This window comes from Coloeus monedula (assembly GCF_965178545.1).
Source record: "Coloeus monedula genome assembly, chromosome: 1".
NCBI classification, from domain to species: Eukaryota; Metazoa; Chordata; class Aves; order Passeriformes; family Corvidae; genus Coloeus; species Coloeus monedula.
The window spans coordinates 139,618,318-139,646,211 of NC_138781.1; the positions used below are offsets into that span (position 1 = coordinate 139,618,318).

Consider the following 27,894-nt stretch of genomic DNA (forward strand, 5'->3'; position numbering starts at 1 on the left):
TCTTCTCAAAATATGGGGAATGGCTGGTAATGAAACAGCAGTTGTCTTGGTCAGCCAGGAATTTCCTTGCGCCCATGAAAACCCCACTGAACTAACCTTCAGGCCATGGGTTTTTAATGTTAGAGAGTTCAAAACAAGCAAAACTCCAGAATGTTGCCTACTGTGCAATGACCCCAGTTAGGTCTGGTGAGTAGCACCAGGCTTTGTTCTTCCATTCAGTCTTAATTTTTCGTGTTCATATGGCTGGAATATGAGTATCTCGTTGGATATTTCTGTTGGAGGCACAACTACTGTTTATAAGCAAAATTCTGGAAGGAAGTTCAGGCAGAAATGAACTCATTTTACCTGGCCAAAATTTGGTTTCATAACACTTTGGTACATTGTGGCAGTACATCAGTATATCAGAAGCAGCTTTAACTTTTCTAGTGTCAGTCCTGAAAATGTGTTGTACTGCGCTCTAGCTAAGGATCTAAGAACATGGGCTCAGTCAGCCCTTGAGTGATTCAGATGTGTGAAAGCTTATGTTCCTACATTTTAACCACTGTTGGTAAAAAATGGTTAGATTCAGGTTAGTTCTGCTTTGTTGACACATGCTCCATGAATGGCTCCTTACTGCAGTGAGGTCCTTGGGATAGGACAGGTGCTCTGCCTTGGTTACCAAACTCATGTTGAAAGCTGAAACTTTTAATGCACCCAGACGGTTACTGAACTCTCTAGAAGTATTTTCTGCTCCTGCTAAACCTTCCCACATAGGTGTCAGCTGAGTAGAGATTTGCCAGCAGAAGTGGAGGTGATGACAGCCCTGCATTCCCACCACTTAGTGTGACATGCTTTCACACCGGAGCACGGGAATGGGAAGTGCTGTGACGCTCTCTCAACCTTTCCTACTCCCATCCAGGTCACAGCTGCATCTGGCTGAAGTCACAGTGAGATCAGCCCGGGCACACAGTAACCCTGCACTCTCCTGCTGCATGTCAGTTCCATGTACAGTAGAACCAGAGCTGGTCTTCTGCATTAGGAACTTTCCACTGCCCTTAGGTTTTCCTCCTTTTGCACATAACTGAATTCACTCACTTGTTAAAGACAGTTTCAAAAATACAAAGCAAGTTAGATTTTCCTTTAATAAAATTTTATGAGAATTGAATAATTTTTTTCAAAATTTTTCTGTCTTGTTTTTCTCTTGAGAAAACATAAGCTACAAATTTTGCTTGTTTTTTTGCAGACACCTCATACCAAGGTCTTATATATTATGCTCCCCTTTTGAGTGGCATACTTTTTATAGATCATAGGCAATTAGATTTTTGGAAATCTAACTTCCACTTTGTCAACTGATCATAGATAAGAATGAATATTTTCTCAAGTAATTGTGAAATTTCTAATTTATGCTCAAGAAGCGTTATTTCTTCACTTTCAATTTCCTGAAATTTGGCAGAATGTCTGGAGACAAAGAACACATGCAATGATTTAATAAGAAAACACAAGAAAAATTGACAAGATTTCCCTTTTTGTGAAAAATATCTCCTTTCTTACATTACTGAAAAATGACAAGAAGATTTGCAGAATATTATGATTTCAGCAAAAGATGATTTCTTTCTTTGAGAGGAGGCTGGAGTATTTTACTTCAAAAAAATGTACATGTTACTTCTGTCATTGAAAAAAGAAGATACCGTTTTCCAGTGTAAAGTTTTTGTTTCCAAGAGAAAAAAAAATCTTTAGAGTTTTTAAAACTAGATCCTAAAAAAGTCACTTCATCTTAATGATAAATTGACAAACAGTGCAATGGGTTCTATAATGGGTGAGGAAAATTATGATACAAAAAACTAGCTGAACTTTATTTTAGAATTTTTCATCTGCTTCTTTTTCATTTTATTTCTCCCTATAAAACACCATTTATTCTTTCTCATTAATTTTTCTTAAATTTAATTTCTCTTAGAATTTTTGATGAAGTCTTTTCTTTCATGTTGCTATAGGAAGTAAAGATAGAGAGTTAGAATACAAAAACTAGAAGCCAGAAGGTTTATAGAGAACAGAACAGCTTAGTCTTTTTGCATTCCCATTTCCTTTCACCTCCTCTCCTTCCAGATTTCCTATGAAGTGCCACAACATTTACGTGGCAGCTCGCATAGTATATGCTACTACCCCTATTGTTCTCAAGAAAGAAAATACAAAGCTGAGAGGCCCAGGTTCTGTGCAGAGCCCCAGTTTGTTGTTAGATTATGACTTACAGCTGAAGTTCAGAGTTTAAATCAGGTTTCTTAATACACTGGAATCTAATATTCCCATCTCAGTTCCATAAATATGGTCCAGATTGCTCAATACATACAATATACAGAAAATTCTATTTATGACTAGTGGGTTTCTGAATTTTTAATCCTAGACAACTTTTGTGTTAAAATTATGGATAGTTTAATAAAAATGTCAGTCAAAATGAATGCTTTTTAGCATTTGGCGGATAATGATTTATGCTTGACTTATACCAGGTTAAAGCAGAAAAGAATTGAATATGTGTATACACACATATATTTTGTTTGAAAATCTTTTGTAAGCTGTTTTCTTCCTCTCATTTTTCTATTTCTCAGTCTTCCACCTCAGCTTTGTCACTTAATTCCTTATTATTTTACATTGTAAATCGTGGTATTACAGTACCAGTTTGTTGAAACCAGTTGCTGCCTGAGTCATGTAGTGAGAACCCATCCCTGACTGAAACTAATCATGTATTTGATCCAGGAAGAGTGAATCCTGAAATTGTTCTTGAAGCTGTGTTTCATTACAATGTAATACAGTGATGCCACTGGGTGGCTCTTTAAGATTCCTTTAGTCATCTTTAAATTTTTTGAGCATAGTAAGAATATACTCAAATAGTAAATGGAAGGTCTGCTAGTCTGTGGTTGTTACTTGATTATTAATTTAATAAGTCAGACTATAATAAATGCAGAACCAGAATCTCTACCCCAAATAAGCAGGTTATCTTTCTATTCCTCTTTATTAAATAAAAGACTCAATTTCTCTTGAATATTACTAAAAAAGTAAAATTATGTTCTGTGGAAACATTGTGTTTCATTTATATTGAGGTTTTTTCACAAAGTTGGCTTCATTTGAATTGTGTAGATAATACAACACTTACTAAGATTCTGCTGAAATACTTATCTGCTATTTTCCTTGTGTTACAACTTTCTGGTTTTCTGAAAAATTGTAATTCAGGAACTAAAATTATATGCACAGAATTTAAGTAAATCAAATTTCATCTCTTTCTATTAAAATTTCCGTGAGCATAATTTTAACCTTGGAATTGAGGACTGCTTGTGTATTTATTTTCTTTTCTTCTTCTGTTTTTAACTTAACAGGTGCAATGGATGTAGAAGAAAGGAATCGCCAAATGAAAATGAGCAAGTACAAACAGGTAGCAGGATCAGATTCCAGGCTGGAACAAGATTATCATTCTAAGGCAAGGGAGTTTTGTTTTGAAAAGCAACAAAATATGCGAAACTGAAATACCCAACATTCTATTAGAAAGTAATAGATGAGTGCCAGGTTGTTTCTTCAGTAAAATTTTCTTGTGTGTCTATAATAAAATTTTGGAAATGTGCAGCAAAATTCTTAACACACAGTGTTCTTGTTTATTAAAATTTAAGAAGGGTAAGTTAAAGCAAATGAAAGAAGCAGTGTAATTGTCTATCAGAATGAACAATAGTGCCATGATTTAAAAACTCAAAGAGAAGGAAAAAAGATGTTTATTGAGTGACAGATGGAATGAGAGCTATTGAAATTTGTTCATGGCTTTCATATAGTTGAACAGAGAGTTATCTTGATCTATTGAAAACTGGAAGATGAAGTGTTACTTAGTGGCTTTTTAGCACTTGGAAAAGTGTTTTATACATCAACAAAAGCTTTCACCCCAGCTGTGGCAGATTTCCAAGAATCTGAATCTCTATGTAGTAGTATAACCTTAAATACACTATCCAAAATTTCCTGCTATCTGGAACAGGGTCATGTCATATAGAGTGTGTTAATTAAAATAATCAAGATATTTTCAATTTAAATTTCTATTATATAAAAATAATTTAGTGTCCTCTAAAAGACTTCATTAATTGAGGTCGTATTATAAGTGGAAAACATGAGATTTCTGACCTATAAAAACCTGGCTGAGGAAGAGAAATCTGTTTTAGACTTTTATTTCCAGGTCTTGCTTCCTTGCTCCCAGGATTGGCAAAGCTACTATAAAATGAGACATTTAGTATTTGAATGGAAATAAAGAATCAATTTTATTAATTATTAATTATTATTATAATTAGTATAATTATTAGTTTTGAAGATAATGTAGACTAATACACTTCATATAATTTCTAGAATATACATTTCAGTGTGGGAAAATAGAAGAGCTTTAGCAAAGTCCATTTCCAAATGGAAAACCCTGTTAATGAAAATAGAATTGACAAAACCAAGACCGTGAAAATGGCTTAAGATACTTCAAAACTCTGTAGACGTGCTTCATGGTTATTTGGGTATTTTGCAAATGTCGTTTTAACTACACAAGGCATAGGAATGTTTATTAACATGTAAGAGGGACTTGGATACTGTCGTGTTTAGATGTTTCTTTTATTTTGACACTTATGGCAAAGTGTTTCTATATTGTTGGCTTTGAAAGGTGTCACCTTTTTAGAGATGAACGTAATACTGTGAGCAGACCTCATCGTAAGTGTTGTGACCGTATGTACCACAAAAATATGACTTTATGTACTGTATGTATGACCAGACTTGATCTGCTGATTTTCCTGCTCCCTCAATGCTTCACTGAAATTTGAGTCAGAAGTAGGACTGGTGCAGATTAAATTGGTTCTCATGTAAAGGAGTTAGATAGAATATATCTACATAAGGAAGTATTTACTACCCTTGTTTTGCCATTTCACCTACACCATATTATTGGGCCTCACTCTGCATCTTTTATCTTTTTAATTAAAATTTTGCGTTCAGTATTATTGGAATGTATTAGAGGAAAATTATAAATTGAATAATTTTATGAATATGGTGGTTTATTTATTGCACACATCAAACAATGTCTCCAGAAATAAAAATATAATTTACTCTTCTGCTTAAGTGTAGTTTCAGTACTTGAAAATGAGTTATTTATTATATCAATGAACCTGTGGAACTAGACACTGAATATTCACATATATGTATTAATTCAACATGAATTCTTAAAATCGTGTAGTTTCAAAGCCATATGAGAACCATAACTCTCATAAGCCATATGAGAGTTCTGTCTTCACTTTTTCACCACTGCTTCAATTCCCCTTAATTAAATTCTTGTATTATCTAGAGACAGAAAACGAGTAAGTACAATTTATCTACCTGGTTTCTACAAAAATTCTTTTGGAATCGTGAACTGAAACACGTATGTCAAGTGCTGACTGAAATGTTCTGTACCGTATACAGTGACTTCAATTTTTTTAGACCTCTCAACTGGCACAAGCAGGCAGTCATGAGTGCCATGCCTGAGAAGGATGTCATTAAGTAGGCATTAAGCCACATTCAGGAAAGCCAGCACATAGAATTTTCTTTTGCCTTTTCTGTTCTATTTCTTTCTTTAAATAGAAGTCAACAGGTCAACAGCATCTTTATGTCCCTCTTGATTACTTTGAGTTAAGAAAAAATACCCAATATCTTTCCTTTCTGAGAAGGCAAAAGCTATAAAAGTTGAAATTGTATTAAATATTCAAATATTGAAATAGGCATCCTGTATTCTATCTCTCTAGCTTTGTGCTACCTAAGTCAGTGCTAGAGGCTTTAGAAGAAGGTACATACCCTTCTGCTGTGCATAGTCATACATTAAGCAGCTTGTGGGAAAAGTGTAATTCCAGACTTCAATGTTCTTAGAAGCTACTGAATTATAAAATTGATGCTCCCTTATATTTTTTCCTCATGATTGATAAAATTTCAGATTGTATTTTTATTGTTCTTATACGTGGCTCATTATTTTTGGAACAATAATTATTCTGCTTCTATAAAATTTTGTATACATTAGTTTAGCAGGGTGTAGAAGAGTTATTTCCTTAAATAACTTCCTTCAGAAGCTGCTGAAGTGTGGTTTCAGGACAGACATATGGAAAGCAAGCAACATATTAACTTTCATATGAATATTTACAGCTAAGCAGATAGAAAAACATTGTAGGCACTAAGAATCAGGTAAATTAATTTCTGATATTGGAACAACTATTTCTGCTTATTGAGTACTAGTAGGCTTGTACTAAATAGGATGTATGCTACTGTGTGAACTGCAGGGCTGGTAGATGCTGACATACAGGAAAACCTGAATTCTGGAAATAGAAAAAACCCACAGTAGCACAAGAGTTTTCCACCAGAGACAAAATTGTCCATTTATCATACTGTGCCTCTGCAACACCAACCTGATTTGTGTGGTTTTGCTCAAGAATCTTTCTGTGACTAGTTTATTGTTTTGCATAAGAACTAAGCTTCCCAGTTCTACATTGTTAAGCAAGATGTACTGTGAAGAGGGAAGGGCCAAGATGGGAGCTGAGAGCCAGATGCTGGACTCACATAGTTCACATTTTGTGGAACTGGCTTTTGAAGTCACTTCCCAAAATGCCTCATCAAACCTCTCTGCACCTCTCTGCCTTGCTTCCTGCTTGATACTGCCACCATTACCTCTTCTGGCAAACAGATTGGTAGCGCTATATTTGGTGTGCAGCTCCTTCCCCTGGCCATTCCCACCAGTGCTCAGATTCAGGAATTCCTGCTGACAAACTTAGGATGAAGGATGTGAGAAATCCTGTCATTCCTCTCTCCTTGCCCCACGATTATAACGTGCACAGTGGATCAGCTTAGGAGAGTTAAAAAGCTTTGTTGATACTGAGAAAAAAAGAGAGAAGATACTTCTTGTATATGGAACCCTAGAAGTATTTGCATTCAGTGTAGAATCAAGAGAGAATTCCATTAACTCAGGCTATATTAACCACTACAGAGAAGTCTGATCACTAAAAGCATTGGATGTCAAACTAAAGGGAGCTGGATTTATGTAGAAATTGCAACAGAGAAACTATAGCTTTCTTTAGGATCAAAGATAAAACAGAGACTGACAGCTCTCTGACACACATTTAAACCTCTAAGTATCTTGAGACTTGTTTTATTTGTTTTATTAGGAAAAAATAATGACCTACAAAAAGGCAGAGAAATCCAGTTACATAATATAGCAATTAGTAATAGTCAGTAATGTAGTAATTAGTAATATAATATGTTAGTGCAACAAGGAATAAAGTTGGGATAAAAGAGGTAAAAGAGCAGATAAAACCTGATTTTTTTGCTGAAGAAGCTCATTTAGCCAAATGTGGAAAAGAGTACATCAAATACAGAATAATATAGAACATCAAAGAGGATTTCCTAACTCCACCTTTAATGATTCATATTGATGATAAGACTGAAGCTTTCTGCATTGTCAGATGTATGTAAAACTGCAGTTCCTGATAATCAATAACCACAATTCAAGTTTTAGATACAAGCATAATTCTCTGTATTTGGTGTAGGAGAATAGTACTATAAGGCATACTAGCATGCGATTTTGTGATCTTCTAACCTGATAACAAGACCAAGACAAATTAAACTGTGGAAAAGAAGAGTCAAGCATATGCTTAGTTTATTTGACTAGTGTAGTAGATACAGCTGAAATGCTCTTGGAGCATGCAGACAGAACAGCTGCAGTTCTTCAGAATGAGACACTTTGATTCAGCAGTGATTCTGTGTGAGGGAACGTGAGATCTGGAGGTGGAAGAGGCTGAATTTGAATGCCTCAGAAGCAGATCTTAATTGTAAGATCTTGTAAAGTGCAGAAGTGCTGCCAAGAGCTGCCTTTCCCCTCTGAAACCTGCAGTAAATAGTTGTGCCATGGGTACAGTTACATGTGGTATCCTCTGACCTGTGCTGTTGATTGAAAGATTTCGTTTGTTGGTGTTTTGGGAATCCCTTTTTCTCCTCATTAAAAATCAAAGCAGAGCAGTACACAGAGCAGCAGAGTGCTAGCAGAAGCACTTGCCACCTTTCTTCTTGAAACCCATGTGGAGAGGGGAATTAAACAAACATCCAACTAAAGAGATGTTGAGAACTTTGATATTTTGCTGCCTATAAGCTGTATTTGATTTATGTTGGTTTTATATTGACAACTGTTTTAAAGTTCTCAGAGGATCATGATATGCCCAGTAATAATTTGATAATTATAATAATTATGAATATTTGATCTATAATTGTTTCTTACAACTGATGTTGTTAAGAATGTAATTAGAAATATTCAAAATACTAAATACAAAATGGAGGCTAGTTAGATATCCATATGCCCTCAAAACAGTGCATAAATTGTTTTGTATGTATTTCTTTTTAACATACCAGTTTAAATTTTAAAATTTTAAATATCTGGATAAAACTTGGAAAAACAAAATAATTAGAATGGAGTTCTGCTGGAGAATAATTAAAAAAGCAAAGACTAACAGAGATAAGACCACATACAAATATTCAGTGCAATAAATTTCTGTAGAATACCCATTCAGCTAAGGGCCTAACCAGTAGAATTTGATAGGCTTACAAATGGGAATAGCAGTGTGTAATTCCCTTCATCTCCCATTGCTCACCTCCACACCAGTAAGCTCTTATCTTTGGAAAATAAACCAAACACCAATTAGACCAATAAAGAACTTCCCAGCTGAGGAAACATTTTACTTATAGCATGTTCCATGGCTTTTGTGCTTTCCTATGGACTAATGAGTATTGTACTTTGGGACAGAAACTTGGTAGCTCAACCAGCTGGTCTGGAATGACAGGTCCTGTCACTCCCAACAGCCTGTGCGTGCTCAGGTCACCTAATCAATCATTCTCATGTGTGTGTGATATGTAAGGAATTTTGCTGGTCAGTAGCAGAGACTCTCTCTGGTCCATAGTGCTGGTAGCATTTATATTTTCAATCAAGTATTTAATTGTATTTTTAATACAAAAAAATTTTGGAATAAATTGCTGAAATGGAAGTTCTGGCTCCTATAAGTACAGGATTTAAAGCTCAATTATAAGACTTAAAAATATAACTAAATGAAATAAATTCAGAATTCTATAATTGAACTCTATATACGTGGTAATGTAGAAAATACCTCTTCTTTAATTTCTATTTTTATCAAACTGTATTTTGCGGATGTGTTAGAATTAATTTAATGACTTTGAATATAGATGTGGATTGCTGTGATTTCTAGTATTTTCTTCTTTAGTCAAAGATGTGCAAACTCTCAGAAAATATTTCTGTTGCTGTCATTTTTATTTTTCATTAAATTCAAGCCCTCTTTTCACTTATTTTGGCTTTGATAATTTTCTTTTTTTTTTTTAATCCTGAGTATCCATGTCTCTATCAGAAATTTAGGGTATTTTTAAATGTAATTCTGTGGTTAACAAAAAAACTGCATTCACATATGATGATTGTGGCTGAAATTTAAATATCTGAAAGTAGACTGATACTGGCTGTCTTTACCTATCAACAGGTGCTTTCTGTTGTCACACATTTTCTTAGATTTTGTGTAAGCTTCTATAGGTAATCATGTTCAGAAAGAAGAGGTTAAATACATTATAGAATGTTATTAAAGTACCTTATAATTTTACAATGAATCTCAAAGAGAAAAAATGACCCATAAAGTAAAAAAATAAAACCATAAGCCTATTTTAGCTCTGAATTTTCATTCATTATAAGAGTCCACTAGGAAAAAAAAGGGGTTTTCAACAGCAGAGAATTGGATTTCCATTAAAAAAGCATAAATTCTAAGTGTACCATAGGCTTGTATTTTACAGCAATGAGTAAATATTCTTTTGCAAAAAGTAAGTATTTTCAAGAAAAAAAAATTTAGCAAGCACATATATATGAAATTTACAGCAAAACTTATATCAAAAGCTTTCTGTAAAAACCAGGTTCAATTGAGTATTGTAACCATTCCATTAATAATCAAATTTTAAACTCACGATGGTGATGTTTTGATCAACTTCCAGCCAGAGCAATCACTGCAATTTATCTTAAATCCTTTTATCCTTTTTATAATAGAAAATATTTTCCTTTCAGAAGGCTTTGTATAGACAAGCAAATTGCTAAACTATTGGTCTTTTTGTTCAGAGTGGCTGTCTTTTCACAGTAAACTCAATTATTTCTTTTTACAGTTTTAATCTGAATTTAAGCTGAAAAGTTCCAAGATGTTATTGAACTAACTGGCAATTAATGTACAAAATACTGTGACTATGCTTGAATTAATTATTTAAGTTGTTCTGAAACTGGTGTTATGCTGATAATAAGTGAGAAAATCTGCAGAAAACAAGAAAAAAAATTAAGTGGGAAATACGTACTAAATATCTGTGTGCCAAGGTGTGACATTCAAAAATAGAGAATATATGAAGTTAATTGAATTACTGCAAAAATCAGAGAACTCTATGAAGTGAGAATGATAATCTGTGATAACGTGTATCACACCACTTTGTGCTACTTAGTTCTGTACCATGCAAATATGTACAAAAAAGCCATTATTCACATATCAAATACAGCAAGTCTAGAGCAGTGGCTCCGTGATGGAAACAGGTTTGCTAGATCAATTTGCTAGGTTAGTGACCTTGAAAAATCAAGGAAAGTGTGGCACATGCTTAGAAAGGACAGACCTGAAATCTCAGTGCAGGGCTTGCACAGAGCCTGCTTAAATGTGTAGGATCCAAAATGAGCCACAGAATCACAGAATGGCCTGGGTTGGAAGGGACCTTAAAGATCATCTGCTTCCTATTCCGCTGCTATGAGCAGGGATACCTTCCACTAGACCAGGCTGATCAAAGCCCCATCAAGCCGCGTCTTGAACACTTCCAGGGATGGGGCATCCACAATTTCTCTGGACAGCTTGTTCCAGTGTCTCACCACCCTCACAGTAAAGAATTTATTCCTAATATCTAAATCTGCTCTTTCAGTTTAAAGCCATTACCCCTCCTTTTATCACTACAGGCTCTTGTAGAAAAATCCTTCTCTGGCTCTTTTGTAGGCCCTTTTAGGTACTGAAGGCTTCTCTAAGGTCTCCCGGGAGCCTTCTCTTCTCCAGGCTGAAGAAGCAGGACCTTTGTCTGCTTCACAGGGGGTGGTTCAGAAGGGACAGAGCACTGTCAGATTTGGAGGCAGGAACACTGGCTGCCCCCTCACCTCACACCCCTCCTGCCCTGCCCAGCTCTCCTGTGCTACAGCAGCTCCAGGAGGTGCTCCTGGGAGAGCCGCTCCGTGTGCTTTAGCTGAGCACACCTTAGAGGGAGGATTTTCCCACACTTTACTGTTACCATTCTTAACTCTGGCTATAACGATGAACCAGTGAAACGGTTTTAGTGGTGTGGATGTTTTCTTATCATCTGGGAGTGCTCATCTTTATTAAATAGGTTTATTTTCTTTGATAGCAACCCCAAAATTATCAATGAAAATTTCACCAGCTTATCAACTTTTTTCCAAACAGTAGGTTTGAGGTTTTGAGGAATTTTTGCCAGCTGTCACACAGGAAAGAATGCCATGTATATCTATCAGATTTTTCTGTGGGTTTTTGATTCTTTTTTTATTAAGTACCTTAACTACCTAAACTCTTATGGTTATTTTTCAGGAATACAACTTTGGCTTCAAGCATCTGTACTGCAAGTAGTTCATATGAAGGATTTAGGGAGATCTAGCACACAACCATTATTCTGAAAGAGGTGATTCTGCACAATGGAGCTAATCAAAGTAGGGTCAGGACCTTGGAGTCTCAGCATAGGGAGGTTTTTGTAAAGTCTCAATGCCTTCAGCAACACTTGTAGTGAGAATATTACTAAGACATGAAATTACCACTGTGTCCTTGCTAACCTGTGGGATTTCTGACTTGTTTCTGGGAAGTAAAGGCTTTGCATACAAGAACTAGTATTGTGTAGTGCTAGGCAACAGAGTATTTTCTTCAGTAATTTATCAGGAGGAGTATTATCCTCCTTCAGCCGATGGAAATCAGTTTTACCAGAGATTTCACTGACAGTCTGGAGTCAGTGAATAATAGCAGGGAATAACACAATTTTGGCTGAGCTTCTGCTTGTTGTATCACAGTAAAATTTTTCTGATATATCTTTTTCTTCAAACCATGGAAAATCTTTAAAGGATTTTATATTAGTTGCATCATAAAGAGCATCTTCAGAGAACCAGGATGCATAATTCTGTTTCTGCTTTCTCTTGAGTTACATATGCCATAATGTAAAAAACAATTCCGGCGATTTGCATGGTTCTGCAGTTTAATCTGAAACAAATAGATAAGTAAAAATATCTGAACTTTACTTAGCATATGATTTTCTATTAAAAAATTCAAAACACTGTGACATAGTGTTCTGTAACTAAGAGACAATACTTTAAATTTACTTCTGGTTAACAGGCTGACTCTCAGTTTCAAGAATTGTAAAGAAGCAGATTGGATGATATATAGGAGGCAGTTTAAAATATTTCCTTTCCCTCATCTAAGCTAGTTTTGAGTCACATAAATTTGGGAAATACTATGTTAATGCTATCCTAAGGAAACATTTGTAAGATGAAAATAACTTCAAGAACTGAAGTTATTCTAAGAATTCATAGACATTAAAGATCTTCAAAAATGTTAACAGAAGCTTTTGATCTCAGAATAGTTCCAATCTAGGTACCTGTCTTGCGAAATGAACTAAATTTCTCATGCAGTTTCAATTGATATTTTTTAGTTGTTTCTTTTCTGCAACAAAGATGTGGTAAAGATGAAATTGTAAATAGTATTAATAGATGTTGCATGTTTTCAGTAAAAGTGAACTCAGATTGACCTTACAAGCAAGCAGAGATAGATCACAGTATTTACAATGAGATATGGGACACATAAATAATAATTCTTTTCTAATTACTCCCTCAAGGACAATGACTGAGAGAAAAAGACAGTTCAGTTTTTCTGATCTGTAGGAGCAGTTTGCTTGCTCAGGATCTCCCTGCAGCCTTTTTTTCGCTAGTTGCAATAAAACAAGAGTAAAGCTGCTGAGGAAATATGTTTTAGGGAAATTGTTTTCTAAGCAGTTTACCTTGTTTATGGATTGATAAGGAAATGGTGGTATCTATATCTTGCAGATTTGTTTCTCCGTTAGCTTGACATGAATCAGCAGAAAATTTTCAGGAGAGTTATCAGCTGAGCTTGTGTTTTCTTATTGTGCAGAGATTTTCCAAGATGTATCCTAATAATCAGTGAAAACAAGAGATTAAGAAAAAAAGATTATGTGATGTCCCTTCAAATCCTGCTTAATTTTGCAGGCTATGCTCTGATATCTATGGATTTAAGGACTTAAAAAGTGGAATCATAGATGTATAAAGATATATTTATATCCAGTTCTTGAACAATTGTGGCCTTAGGCACTTCTGCTTACAGGACTAAGCACTCACCAGTTGGCCATGTGTCAATCCAGCTGTTCTCTTCAGCATAAATTCCTTTGAAGGTGCTGTGTCCCAGGACAAATTTGGTGAAAGGCATATGAAATGTTACATAGTGAAGGTAGGATTAAGGGGAAAGTTCATGTCTCTGTTCTTAAGCCATCAGGTATGCTGAAATTCTTAACAGGCTTTTGGGTTAAAATAAAGTGTAATGAAACAGAAATTCTGTGATAAGAAAAGATGGTTGCCTTGCCATCTTTTTATTTTATTTGTGTTTGTTTTCATGAGACCCAAGGACTGAAAAGAATTATGGAAATGAAGTTTAAAATCCAGGTTAATGTATAAAAAAATTAATAATCTGCATATTATTTGATTTCCTAGCTGACATTTGCAAAGTAACATCTTAAAGAAGCCCAAATTAGGTAGAACAATCATAAACAAAAGAGGTTTTTTTTAAATCAGAAATTCTGCCTTGTTACTCTCTTTAAAAAATGAGCTGTTGACTGGATGCCAGGTCTGTATGAAGTACAAGAGATTTTGAGTGCAGTGGGGGCAGAAATGGCATGTGAACCACTTGAGGAATGGAAACAAATACAGGAAGCATGCTTTGATTTAGTTTATCCAATGTGAGTAGGATGTACTAGCATTAAAAGACCAATAAGGATCAGAAAAAACAGAATTATCACTCAAACTGGACCCATTGAGCAAGTGTAGGCTCACCAGACTGTCCTACAAACATCCTGAAGTTCACCAGGAAATAAAGTACTGGAGATACTGTTAAATGCAATTGCACAGTAAATTGTGAAGTCCCTGGATACCTGTGTTTTGCAACAGCCCTGACTTGAACAGCCCAGACTTTTTACAGTGAACAGTGTCCGTGATGATGCATCTTAAGGAGTCTTGACAGGGTGCTGTGGATTGCTAAAGGATTTCTGGTGTCTATTTTAAATCAATTTTCTTCCTTCTGTGCAAGACAGAATAGAAGTTAATGTGTGGCAGTCAAAAAGATCCTGGGGAGTTTGAGAAGATGTACATTAGAGTTTATTACCCGCCATCACACAGCCAGACTGTGGACCCGTTTCTCTAAAGTGAAACTTGGTGCCCTATTTTAAATAGTAGTTAAAATTCCGGTGGAGATCAGCAGTATGAAAGGAAATTTGCATAGTAAATGTTTCAAAGAAGTCTTTGGAAGAGTTTTGTTTTCCATTTTTTCTGCTTTCCTGAATTACTGTCACTTTGGAAAAGGGGGCTGATTGTTGGATATCCTTCTACCCTTAATTATCATTATGGGGTTCTTCTTTTGAAGCTCTTAGTTATTCACCTTCATATTATGTAGATTCATATTTCTTCAAGATGTTGGCTTTCTTTCAAAAACCATTGGGAATATCCTGTTTGCAAGAATGCATTCTGTGGTTCGCTTATAACTTGTTACAAGGCATTGGCTCTTGTAACAAGATGAAGTCCATCCACAGGACACATGGAATTTTCTATTCCTTCCAGTTTAGATAGTCAATTATAGCTGTTTCACCCTAACCATGTGCTGTACCTGGGTCTCTCTTTTGCCTCAGTTAATCTGTCAGAATCAACTTTCTTATTCCAGCTGTGAAAACTCCTCTTAAACATCTCAATTACCTTGCTAAATAATAGAGTAGTTACCTGCACTTTTAAAGATGATGTCTGGTTATCTAGTGGATAAGGCATACCACCAAAGGACTCTGTGGTGTAGCTGTGGTGTCCCAGAGTCCTGTTTCAATTATATTATGATTTGATGTAGAAGCTCTCTCTATGTATAATGATTTTAAGGTAGCTTTTGATGAGATATTAGGAGACACCTGCTTGGCCAACATAAACCCTGTGGTTTCACTCCAATGTCTAACACATCTTGGATTGCCTCTTAAGAATTTTTTGTGGTGATGCTTATAATGATTCTTCTCTTGATTTATTTGTATTTTACTTTATCTTAAACAACATTTTTTCATCCACTGTGTTTTTCATATGAGAGATGGGATTTTAAACAATGTATTTGTGATTTTGAACGGTCTGGAATAATGTGGTAACTTTATATATTTCAGAAGAAAGTTTGCAGTGCTCTCTCCTTTCAAAATTTTTAAAATTTGGTCCTGATGTAAAGTAAGATTAAATAATAACATTTAGTTCCCTAGACTAGATGAAACTTTGTGAATTAATTCTGCATCAATAACAGCTTGATTTCAGAATAGATATTAGTGCAGTTGAAATTAGAGGTTGCCTCGATATTCCAAAAGTCGTATTGTATTAAAAAACCTGTCAGAGCAAAAAGCTACTTAGTGTTTGAAAATTACTGCAGGAACATATTTTTTGTAGGGAGACAAACTTGTTGTCAAGCTAGTTTTCAAGCTCACTTAAAGACACAAATACTTAAGAACTGCCTTACTGCTTCCTACTTTACCAAATATTTACAGGGTCTGTAAGTTCTCTTGAAGTAATGCCAGAATATTTTCTAGTGCTCTCCTGTATTTATATAATATTGTGCACTTTGGGAGTTCTTAAAAAAATTACACCATATGCCAACATATGTGAAGCCAATGATTTTTTGCCTTTTGATTTGTCTTGCCTCTGGACTACTTCCCTCTGGATTTCCAGTTGTCCTTAGGCACTGATACATCGGTGACTTCTGTATTACTTCTGCCCTTGGAGTTTTAACTTCAACTCCTGGATCACCCTGACCCATAGGATGACAGAGTAATTTGGGTTGGAGAGGGCCTCAAGAGCTGTCTGGTCAAACCCCTAGCAGGAGTCCAAAGCCAGGTCAGCATGAGATTAATACAGGTTTCTCAGGGCTTTAGCTGGTCAGGTCTTGAAAACATTCAAGGATGAAAACTGCACAACTTCTCTGGGCAACTTGATCCATTACTTCACTGTACCTATGGTAAAAATGTGCCTACTTATAGCAGTCAGAGCTGCTGTGAATTGCATTCTCCCCTGTATGATCTCATAAACTGCTGTTAGGTACTCCCACAGCCATCACTTCTCCAGGCAGAACAATCCCAGCTCCCCCAGCCATCTTGGTGGCCTTCAAATAAACTTAATTTAGTTTATTGAGGTCAGTGTTTTGCTTTGGGTCTCAAAACTGCTTACAGGGGAATAACCGCTTCTCTTGTTCTACTTGTGTTCAAGTCAATATAACCAAAGCTGCCCTTCTTTCCTGCCAAGGCCCACTGCTGACTCACTTGATCTTCTTCATTGTTGTTTTCCTTCCCTAATTTGGCAGTAGGATGCTATTTGCAACATGGCTTAGTCCCATGGTGAAATCAGGTTTTAGGAACTCCTTTGTAAGCCTGCATATGTGAGTGTTGGTTAATGAAATTGATAAATAGATGGCACCACACCACAAAGGGAAGGGATGTGAGAACTTTTGAAGTAAGTTTTTTACACATGTTCAATAGAAATATGAATGTTCCTTTTTACTGATGTTTTAATTTGTGGTCTAAATTTATTGGAAAATTGGGTGGTTTAGAAGGTGGGTTTTGCAAATCAAGTTACAGTCAGTTCTTTTTATTCAAGGTAGAAGTGGATTGGAATGTTTTGAATACTGAGGAAAAAAATTATTGGATAAGGAATGGGAGTGAGGGATGAATGTACAGAGAACCACTGTACGTCCAGCTAGATTTACTGGTCCAGTCACTGTGCTGCTCAGAAGTAACAACACCATGTCTAGCTCTCTCCTTTATGTTAGTGCAAGGCAAGAATGTCAGTAGAGGTGCACAGGGCCAGGCTCAGGAGATCAAAGGTGCTGAATATGAAGCAAGAACTGGCTAAAGGGAGAACAGTTGGAACAATGCCCATGTGACTCATCAGAAGCAAAATATAGGGTTAAAAAAGCAGGATCCAAGAATTAGAAATAAAAAGGAGGAAGATAGGATAGGATCCAGGACTACAAAGCAGAAGACATGATCAGCAGCCAAGAATGAGTCTAAGGTAGACTGGCTGAAGCTCCATATTGAGAAGATCAAGGCAACTGTGGATCTCATTGTATACCTAATACAAGAGCAGGGCAAGAATTAATCTCCTGAGGGACAGCTGTGTGCCATGTGATAGCTAAAGCAGAACTGCCAAAGGCAGACCTGTATCTCAATTGCCTTGATGGATCTTGAGAGGAATGACAAACATAAACAGATTACTGAGCTGGCTAAGTATAAATTACATGAAAGGGCAGATTAATCATAGCCTTCATCTTGAGTTTCTGTGTATGAAAGCTGCAGATAAACATGTATTTTATGTACTCATTTGTATGTGTTATTTTGTAAAAATGTCTGCATTTTTTGCTTTATATAAATCTAATGTTATTGTTGTAATTATTAGTAAGTATTTGGCTCTATTTTTAATGGCAGCCTTCATTAGGCAGCCATTAACAAAAGTTTTAGAAAGAATCAAACAATCCAGTAACATTCATTCAAAGGATATGTGGTAACTAAAATTTTCAATGCCTTTAGAATTGTGAATTCACACTGGAAGCTATAGAACGTTTCAAATTGCTGTGCTCTGGCTGCCTGAGAGCTTTTGTTAGGGAGTCAAAGAACTATTGAAATAGTCCAGAATGGTTCTTTAATCTTCTGGTAGTAGCACAATGGAAAATTGTCTGAAACATCTTCCCAGCATTTTGATCACTAAAAACATTGACCAGATTTGTATGTCCCTATGTAAATGCTAGCAAATAAAACCTGATGAGTAGACTATAAAAAAAGAAAAGATAATAAAATAGAAAGACAGTTAGAAATCACTGACAATGTCAATTGCCTGGACAACTGCATGACTGTATAGTCTGAGATGGAAGACTGGTAACATTAGAGGAAAGCAACATGAAACACTTTAAAACTCCCTTTGAACTAGAAGTTCCAAACCAGTTTCGTTGTGGAAATAAGAGCATTAGTGTCAGACGAGTTCCAGCTCCATGTGGCCTGTCAGCCATTTGCTGGTAGTTCACAAAGAGGTCAAAACGTTTGCAGAGGTTGTTGTATTAGGAAGCAGAGCAGGTATTTGTTTTTCAGCTTTAGTAGTCATGAATTCATCACTAAAAGGACGTTAATCTCTTGAAGTTAAAAGGCACAGGCACTACGCTGTCACCTGACTGTCCTTTTGTTAGGCTCTCCAGCTGATTATTCTCCTAACACAGGTAAAAATGCTTTTAGAAACTTTGGAATACTTATTTGATAGAATCTGTAATAATGAAGTTTTTCTCATTCTTCAACACTGAAAATTAGGACAAAACCATCTTACTATTAAAATTACAAAAACATCTTTTAGTCAATCCCTCTGCTTTCAGCAGACTTCCTATTTTTGAAACAGCTTGAAGAGGTTGGGTTGGCTGCTTAATGGGTCATAGTGTCCAGAATGTTGCCTTTATTATATGAGTCTTTATTGGGGTGGAAATGAAAATTTAACCATATTCCAACAAAAGAGGCCTGTATTTCAAGCGTGGGGAAAGCCAGGAGATAATTTTCCTACTGTTGTGGCTGGTATTTAAAAAAGAAAAAAAAAAGAATCTGAAATAAACTTTTAAATTAACCTTCGTAGTGGGCAGGTACATTTCACCATACCCTGGACCACCCGATTGTCCAACCCAGGGGAGGTATGAGGCTCATTACTGTCCCTGTAGCCATGTGTTCTGCTGAGGGATAGTGGAGCACACAGGGTAGTTGCTGAAGCCAATGATCCAAATCAGTGGCCATACTGATCCAGCCACAGTGGGCTGCAGTTCCTTGGCAATGTGCATTCAGATGGTGCAAATCCTACAGCACAGTACATAGGGACAGCACTGGAGAGGGATGGGAAATGGTATCTGTTTTTCAGATATAATAGGGGGATTGCACTTGGTTAAAAATTACTTTTTCAGTCCAATAGTTGATCTAGAATTGAAAGTGAATGACCTTTAGAAAATAAGAAAGTGAAATTTGGAGGAAGAAAGCAAGGAAATATGTGAAGTATATGAAGATGCGATGCCTTGGGGCAACTTTAACCACACAAAAACTAAAAAAGTGATAGCACAAAACTGAAAAAATGGTTGCATTTTATGGTTGGAGTATATGACATGAAAGAACCGAATACTTTTTAACAAATCAATATTTGCACAATGGAAGTACCATTTTTCTCTGGAGGCAGTCAGCAAAGGAGCACTTCAAAAGCTGCCTTATATAGAACTGCAATTTAAGAAATAAATGTAAAACTAAAGTGCCAGCATGGCTTCTGTCAGACAAGCAGTATGGTTCCTTTGGTCTTTTGTGCTGGAGTTATGGAAACACTGACACGCAGTAAATACACTACTGTAAGCCATTTCCTAAACAAAATCAAGTCAGATATAAGGTTCAAAGTAGACCTCAGCAGCAGAATAAAGACTGATTAGGAGCAGTTAATGAGTGAATATGAGGTATCTGAACTTCATCCAGCAAGAAAGACAATTTAATTTCATTTACTTGATGTTACCTTGCTAGACATCTAGCAGATGCTGAGATGGTAACTCAGACAAGGTCTTAATAAAACCTTTTAAAAATATTGTATATTAAGACATTCAGATTTAATGAAAGGATCAATTAACTTACCCAATTTTAATCTTAAAACATCCTGAAGCTGTAACAGTCAAATAATATTTCAGTGACATCTGGTCCAACAAAAAGCATTTGATGGGAAATACCTTTATGTACAACTGAGAAAAAAAGAGACAAGGTAATGATTTGATGATCTTTTTTCACATTATATTCCTAAAATTATTTACTTTTAAGTTGCTTTTCTTGCCAAAACAATTCTCAGTCTTCACAATATACCACTAGATTATTACTATTGCATTGGCTAAAAAACCCCCCCAAACCAACACAATAAGGTTTTTTTATTTGTGGAAATGTCTGATTTGATATATACGGCACAAATAAGAACTGACATTCTCTAGGTGTGGAAATGGAACAGAAAAAATCAAAACCACATGTTTTCGAAACTTTGTGTGCTGCAGAATGACTCTTCAGAATAACTTTGTGCAATGCTGATACTGTTTGCCACTTCATGTTTAATTCAGAAGGGCTCATTTCCATGGACTGCTGGGCAAGCTCAGTGTAGAATCTGCAGGCTGAGGGCTGTTATTCTATGAATCACCACACCTAATTATCTATGCCCTGATTGCAATATGGTTAACAATTCAATCAATGATTCCCATGTGGCACTAGGGTCCATCTTTCTGCCCCAGAGCAGAGCCACATCAGCTCTGCCATGCCAGCGGTGTTCCCGGCCTGGGGGCAGCGCCACTGGCAGCAGGACCCGTGTTCACACAGGCATCCAAGTCTTGACTTTCCCTTAGTTTGGTGAGAGCCAGTGGCAGTGTAGCCATGGCAGCACAGGGTTTGGCACAGCTGTGACATCTGCCTGGGGGCTCAGATGGTGCTGAAGGCCTGAGCATAGCTCTGCGTTGCATTTTCCATAACTTGTGATGGTAGCCCAGTACACCAGTCTGTACTGTCCAGTCTTGGTAGCTTTAGGCTATTTCAACAGAAACCACATTCATAACTTTTTCTTAAATGAGGAATTATCCTAGGGAAGGTTGGGGGGAATAGGGCTCAATATATACACATTTCTCTAAGGATAATTATTTTTTATTTCTCTAAAGGGCTAAGTAGTTGCTCTTTTGAATGGAGTTGCTGAAAAAGAACACTCCTTTTATTCTGGCATAATGTTCCATTATCTCTGATGATCAGGACAGTTTAATAATTGCTTTTACATTCCCAAATGAATTTATAAGTCATAATATGCACTGTCTTCTTCATCAAGAAAAAAAATAATGCATCAATGGCATCAATAAAACCAGTCAGTAAATACTAAAACTTGTGAGCATTATAATCATGGAGATACTCTCTGAGTTTATGGGTGGCTAAGTTTTCTTTAAAGGCTGGGAGGGACTTGAGTGGTTGTTGATGAACACAAGTATGGTAAATTAGTACAGATCAGGAAGAATGATAAAGATTGCTGTACATTGTGCAACCATTTTTGTAAGTGTGTAGTTATGGCTGTGCTTGGTCATTCTCTGCAGGAGATGTACAGTCTAACTTTCATGAGCATTTTTTCTTGTCTTTATTTAATTTCCCTGTCTTAAAATGAGCAAAATAGCTTACTTTTTCTAAGTGTAAAAGCAGTTTCTGAGGAAGAGCACTGAAATGTTATTCTGAAATCCTATTTAGATACTGTACAGTCTTTCAGAACATTTCCCAGTGTAACATTCTTGAAAGAGAATAGAAACAAACGATCTGTGTAGTTCATGAAAGACAGTTCTTCTAAAATAAAAAAGAGACAAATTTAATTGCTAAACCTGGATACCTTTCTCTTCTGCAGTACTACACAGGTCTGCCATTTCACACGAATTATTTTTTCCATGTGGCTGAGTACAATGTTCCTACCCCCAAGAGTTCAACAAAGCACTGATGTGTTAGGTAGATTATTTTTTCCCATTGTTTTCTTTCAGTCATGTCTGTGCTGTTCTTCGTATCTTTTGTACTGTATTATTTTCAGACAATCACCTGGTGATCATTGACAATTCACCTTGCAGTACTATATTCCTGAAAAGATTACCAGTAGCAGCCCATCAGATTTCTGTATACACATAAATGCCTGTACATGAAGAGAAGAAAAAATACCTTTCTGCTATTTATTATATTTGTATATAGTGCCATGCAGAGTGCGTAGATTTAAGATTAATTCAGAGTTAATGTGTAACAAAAACAAATAGCCATCATATTTTGTTCAGATCGAAGCTGAATACTGCTGCATGATACTGTCTATGTTGTATGGGCTTACTGCTGATCACCAGTCACCTGCCAGTTCCATGTTTGATATGTACTGTTAACAAGCTCAAATACCTTTGTAGTCTTTTAGTTTCTAAGGCACGTGTACAGTTTCCCTACAAATTACCTCTAGTCCAGTCCAATTCTTTCAGACTTTCCAGCCCAGCAGTTCAGCAAGATGCGGGTTTGTTTGCACAGCTGCATCATTGCGTTGTCTTTTGATTTGATAATCTTATCTGTCTATTTACTTGGGGGAAAAAAAATAACATTTGTCAGTTAGAAGTTCTTGTAAACAGGCTAGGCCCCAAAAGAGACATGTACTTTACAGATAGCATGCAGCACATTCTGTCTCCTGTTTAATCTTTCATGAGCTCAGTAATCACAGGCAAGTCACTAATCTCTATGCTTTCCCTTCTGTACTGGTGAAACAGTTGTGGTAAGAATATTCTGTGAGGGTTTAGATGTCTTTTCTAAGCTTTGTGAAACTTTTTTACATGCTGGAAATTTTGTACAAGTTGAAACTGAGGAGCTAACTTGACTGAGATAGCAAAGCAGAGTAAAATTAGTAGAAATTAGACATAACTTCTGTTCTGTATCAGTGAAAAACTTTATTATAAAAGTTCAGGCAGTGTGGTGACAAAGGCAGTTTAGATAGCAGCAGGGACCAGGTCCGTAGCTGATGCATGGTAGCGTGTCACGACAACACCGTGTCTTTGTCCCTTTCCTCTTGCAGTATCGGTCAGGGCGGGATCCTCACCGAGGCTCAGACAATGTTTCCAATAAGTCTTCGGACAGCGATGTCAGCGATGTCTCGGCCGTGTCACGGACGAGCAGCGCTTCCCGGTTCAGCAGCACGAGCTACATGTCCGTCCAGTCAGAGCGTCCGAGGGGAAACATGAAAATAAGGTGAGCATGATGAGCTAGAGTGTCAGCTATAGCTGTCTCATTTTTGTAATGGAACACTTATTGATACTTGTATTTGACATTAGCATTTTGCCTAGAATGACATTTGCAGGGATTTTGCAAAATACTGGCTTAAATGTCTTTTTCATCTCATGTTTTTTCAAGTCTTCATGGTATTTGTTTTTAGTCGAGTTTTGTTGTCTAGGATTATCTAACATACACTAAAATAACAAACATATGCTGTCAGCAAGCATTAGACACACTTTCTGAAAACCATTTTGTAAAATATACTTAATATGGTTGAAAAGACAGTTTAACTTGAAAATTTTTGCCAGCAGAGGCGTATTATTTTCCTTTTAAATAGAACACTGAATTTTTATAGATGTATTATTTAATACTTACACAGACCAACTCAATTTATTTAATACACTAGTCCAATTTAACTGTAGGTATACAATCACTGAACTGCTCTTCAATAAGATGTACATTGTGTATCTGTGACCAAAACACAGCCTTTTCTTTGCCTACACTCTGTGTGCTCTCAGAGGAGCTTTGGCTTTCATTTGGTGCACAAATGAAAGATAATTTTTCTGGAAGGTGTAACCTGCCTCCGTCACCTATATTAATTCTCAGAAAATTGTCCTCTTGAAAGATAGCATTTGCAAAAATTAAGTATCTGCTTATATGAGCATTGTTAGGACCACATTGTGCCTGTCATACAGTTCTTTCTAAATGTGAGGTATTGCCATGCAAGTTTTATTTGAAGAGGGACTTACAGACTGTCCTCATAATATGTTCCAAGGCTCTCTAGTGTAGGCTGGACCCCTAGCCAGCATGACTTACCTTATGTCTGCTTTTATCCTTTAGTTTTTATTTAATTTCTTTTGCATTTCCTTTCTTCATGCATGCTGTTCCCCATGACCTTCACTTTAATTTATTTTCTTTTTTCTTTTTGCATGCCTTTTTCAATTTCTGTTGACTTCAGAAGGACAAGGGATATAGAGGGGAAAAAAGAGGGAGGGCTGGAAGGGGATGAACAAGATGAAGTATTTCCTGAGGAGGAAGAAAAAGAGGAGGAGGAAAAAGCAAAAGAGCAAGAAATTAATGAAAAAGGGGAAGGGCAAGAGGTGACAGAGAACTGTGATAAGGAGGAGATCAAAGAATCAGGACATGATGAAAAAGCTCAAGAAGACCAAGCTGAGGAAGGGAAAGAGGATGACAGGTAAAATTAACTTCTGTTTATATAGATCTGTTCTTTCTCCTGTACCAGTGCCTGTCTTCCCTTTTTATTCCCTTTGCTTGCTTATTGCCTGTGCTCCCTGCAGCTCTTTTTTTGTTTGTTTTTGCTCTCAGTCATCATGCTTTCATATTTAATCAAGTTTCATTCTCAGCTTCAATGAACTTGTTCTGCATACCAAATGAGGCAGCACACCAACTTGGCTCATTAATATGCATACAGCTGCAGCATATTATTTTTTTAAATTGGTTTAGACTGAAGTTTGGGTTTGACTATAATAAACAGTAGAAATTGTAAGCTTTTTTATTATATTCCCTACTTGAATTAGTATTTCATGGAAAAATGTTTTGAGTGAAAACTCAGCAATATCAAAATTATCTTTTCTTTTATTTACGGCCATACCAAAGAAGAAAATTTAGATTTTTTTTTTTTCAGTCCTCTTTGTGGTGCATACTGATTGACAATCAGTGTGGATAAGCAGAGTCTTCCTTTTTCTTTTTTTGTTCCATGTTAATAACTGTCAAGGATTGCTGTATTGTGGAGGAGTCATGCACTTCAGCTGCTGTGTTGTATCCAGAAACATTGCAGCACAACTGACTCTGGTTTTATCAGATAATATTCTAGAATCATGCATTTTGCCACAAATCCTTACAACAATGTAAAGGTCTGACATTTTGTATTGCAAAACCCATGTATGTTGCATTGAAAGAAATAGAATATTCCTTCTTTCTTCATTAAAAAAAAATGAATTTCAGATTTGATGAATATTCTTGCCATTCTCAAGTCACACAAGAATGGCAGAAAATCTCAGAAAAATACATTTTCTTTCAGCCTGCCAATTCTGCACTACCTCTAAATAACTTCTGCCTGTAAAATTGTGCTCATATACATTAGAGCAAGCACACAGAAATCTATGGAAATCCATTTTCTTTCCTTGCTACAAACTTACACATGTACAAGCCTGTATATCCTCACACAAACAACATACTCAAAACAAGGGAATACAAAGAGAGAATCAAAATGTCTACTGTATAGTCTTGGGTGGTACAGACTATTTTAGCCATACTACTGCCTTTATATGTTGTGCCATCATTCCTTCACTCATATTCGTGCATTTTAGAGTTTAGCATAAACAGTCAATTAGTAGCAGCTGTCTTTAGGAGTGCCTTGGCAGATGTGTTTCAGGGATTGCTGTATGGTAGTGTGCAAAAGGATTATTTAAAGACCTTTTTCTCTTCCATTTCCCACTAATTTCCCAGTCTAATGGATCTGGAAGTCCTGCCTTTCAAAAGCATGACTCTGTTCCTGGTTTCTAGACTTTACTCAGGCTGCTCTTTAGCCAATATGTTGTCCCCCATAGAAAGTAAAATCCCCTTTGAGATACAACTCCTTGTTTCCTGTGCTAGCTTGTTCTTCTGGTTGCTAGCTGCTCTCTGCCTTCAGGAAGAAGTGACACAAGTCAGGAGTTTCTACTCGATAAAGAAACAAGATGTTATTAAGTGACTGCTGTGCAGTGACTTCAGTTTGTGTTAGATTTTGGCTCCCTTCATGGAAATCAGTCTCTAATATTAATTTGCCCACTTTGCACATTTTGACCACTTTTAGTATGGAAGTTGTGAATACACAGAAAAGTTTATATTCACCTTCCTTTCCCAGGGTAGATTCAGTGCTCATTTTTTAGTATTGTCTAAATGTTTCTATAGGGTAAGAACCAAACAGAAAAGCCAGATTGATTCCTGGATAGGGGCAGGTATAGGTATCTATACACATTTATATACACACATAGTTGTGTATCATTAACATATTGAAATATTATGACTTGTGTATTCGGTGGACAACCCCGAAGGCAGGATCAATTGCCAGCACTTTTGCAAACCCAGTGCCTTCTGCTCGTTTCTCTGGCAATTTATAAAATAACTTATACTTGGCAATTTATAAGATAAGGTAATGCCTTCAGCTTCCAAAAAAAGAATGTGTCCAGACACACCACAAATATTAAAAGCAACCAAACATATCAATTAAACATATCAATAGGTATTTAAGAGCAGAACAAAGGTGGCCAACTCTTCCTTGATAGAATAGTAGTAAACTATCATCTAGTTCTTGAGATCTTGGGTGTCAAGAAAAGCTATATTGCAGATGGGAATTTTCAACATGTATTTTTACTTCAGAGGTGCATCTTTGGTTGGAGAGGAGTCACCTTTCCTCTGTGCACACTGGAATGCAGGGGCTGCTCACAATCACTCCATCATCAAAAATTACCTTGTTTAGGGTACCTCATACCTCTTGATGTTACTGTGTTTATATACTTTCTGAGAAATGGTAATAGTCCCACTAAGGTCTTCAATCTGCTGAGATCATGGGTGGGTTGAAATGACTGTGGACCCAGATATCCATCTCTAATGCATCCTATGCCTATTTTAAAGTACCTTGGCACAATAAAAGGCATTAGCTTTTGGAGCACTGGAGCACATTAAATCAATTAATCTTTCTTGGCAGAAATAGTTGCAGCATCAGATTTTGCCTTCATTAAACTTTGTAAAACTAAACTTTGGCATATGCTTGACCTATAGGGAAATCATAATTGTGTTTTTTCTTGGCAGTACATGTTAGCAAACAAAGGGTGGCTCCAGTTTTGCTGTTAAGTATTCATTATGTACAGTTCACTTACATTATTTCTTACTCCATCTCCCTGATAATCTCAGGGCCAAAAATAAAGCCTTCTTAGATTTAATCTTTGATAATTAATACTTTTTTATTGAGGGTACTCTGTTTAAGACTGTTCTAAATTTTACCCTTTCTTAACGTTTTTCTAAGTATCAATCCTAAGCATTAATTCTGACAGTCACAATGGTTTCGTTTTACCGTATGAATACACAGAAAATGTAATCACAGAGCAGGATTTCACTATTGGAATACAGTAGAAAAAGACAACCTCTGTTCCAAGCACATGGAGTCTAAATCATGAAATAACATATGAGTCCAGAGAGGGAAGCACAGGACAAAGAGATATTCCACATGATGGGAGATAGGTATACAACACTGTTTTGGGGACATCTTGACAACAGAGAATAAATGCTAAGAAGAGATTTGAGGAAAGAAAATAAGATATCTTTTTGAATGTTTCTGGAGAGCTCTTTTCAAGCATTCAAGACAATGGGGACAAAACAGGAGGTGCTTGCTAAAAATATATCAAGTGGATGAAGGGCATGTTTGATGATCAGGAGAAGTTGTCTTTCAGTCTTGAATGAGAGAAGATAAATATGGTAAGGAACAAGTGCTAAAATACTAAGAAATTAGGATGAATTATGTACACCTGTGTAAAAGACAGTGTAACTCTTTACTGCTGTGTGGAGGGAGATGAAACAGCCAAATAGAAAGGCTACAAAACTTACCTTTCCTCTGGTATCCTGGAAGGGGTTGTTGCGTAAACTGCCAGGGCTGGAGAAAAGCACTGCAGTATCTGTCTTTTGAAATCGTGAGAGAGTGGACAAAGCAGTTATCTGTGTGGGTGGACAGAGAGG

The 27,894-nt window shown here is 36.3% G+C and overlaps 1 protein-coding gene across 24 annotated transcripts in view; it reads left to right on the plus strand.

Annotated features, from left to right (window-relative positions):
• RIMS2 (regulating synaptic membrane exocytosis 2) overlaps positions 1–27,894 on the plus strand; it is a gene marked incomplete at both ends in the record, with an annotated part of 450,969 nt that overhangs the window by 357,445 nt on the left and 65,630 nt on the right. For 3 of the 24 annotated variants that reach the window (XM_082292398.1, XM_082292402.1, XM_082292386.1), the window contains 2 exons: positions 3,295–3,445; positions 22,964–23,136. The exons of 17 other annotated variants lie outside the window; for them this stretch is intronic. In XM_082292398.1, the coding sequence (XP_082148524.1) occupies positions 3,295–3,445; positions 22,964–23,136 (324 nt within the window). Of the gene's footprint in view, positions 1–3,294; positions 3,446–22,963; positions 23,137–24,121; positions 24,356–27,894 lie in introns of all 24 variants that reach the window. 4 more of the 24 variants (XM_082292380.1, XM_082292391.1, XM_082292397.1 and 1 more) reach the window with 2 other exon arrangements.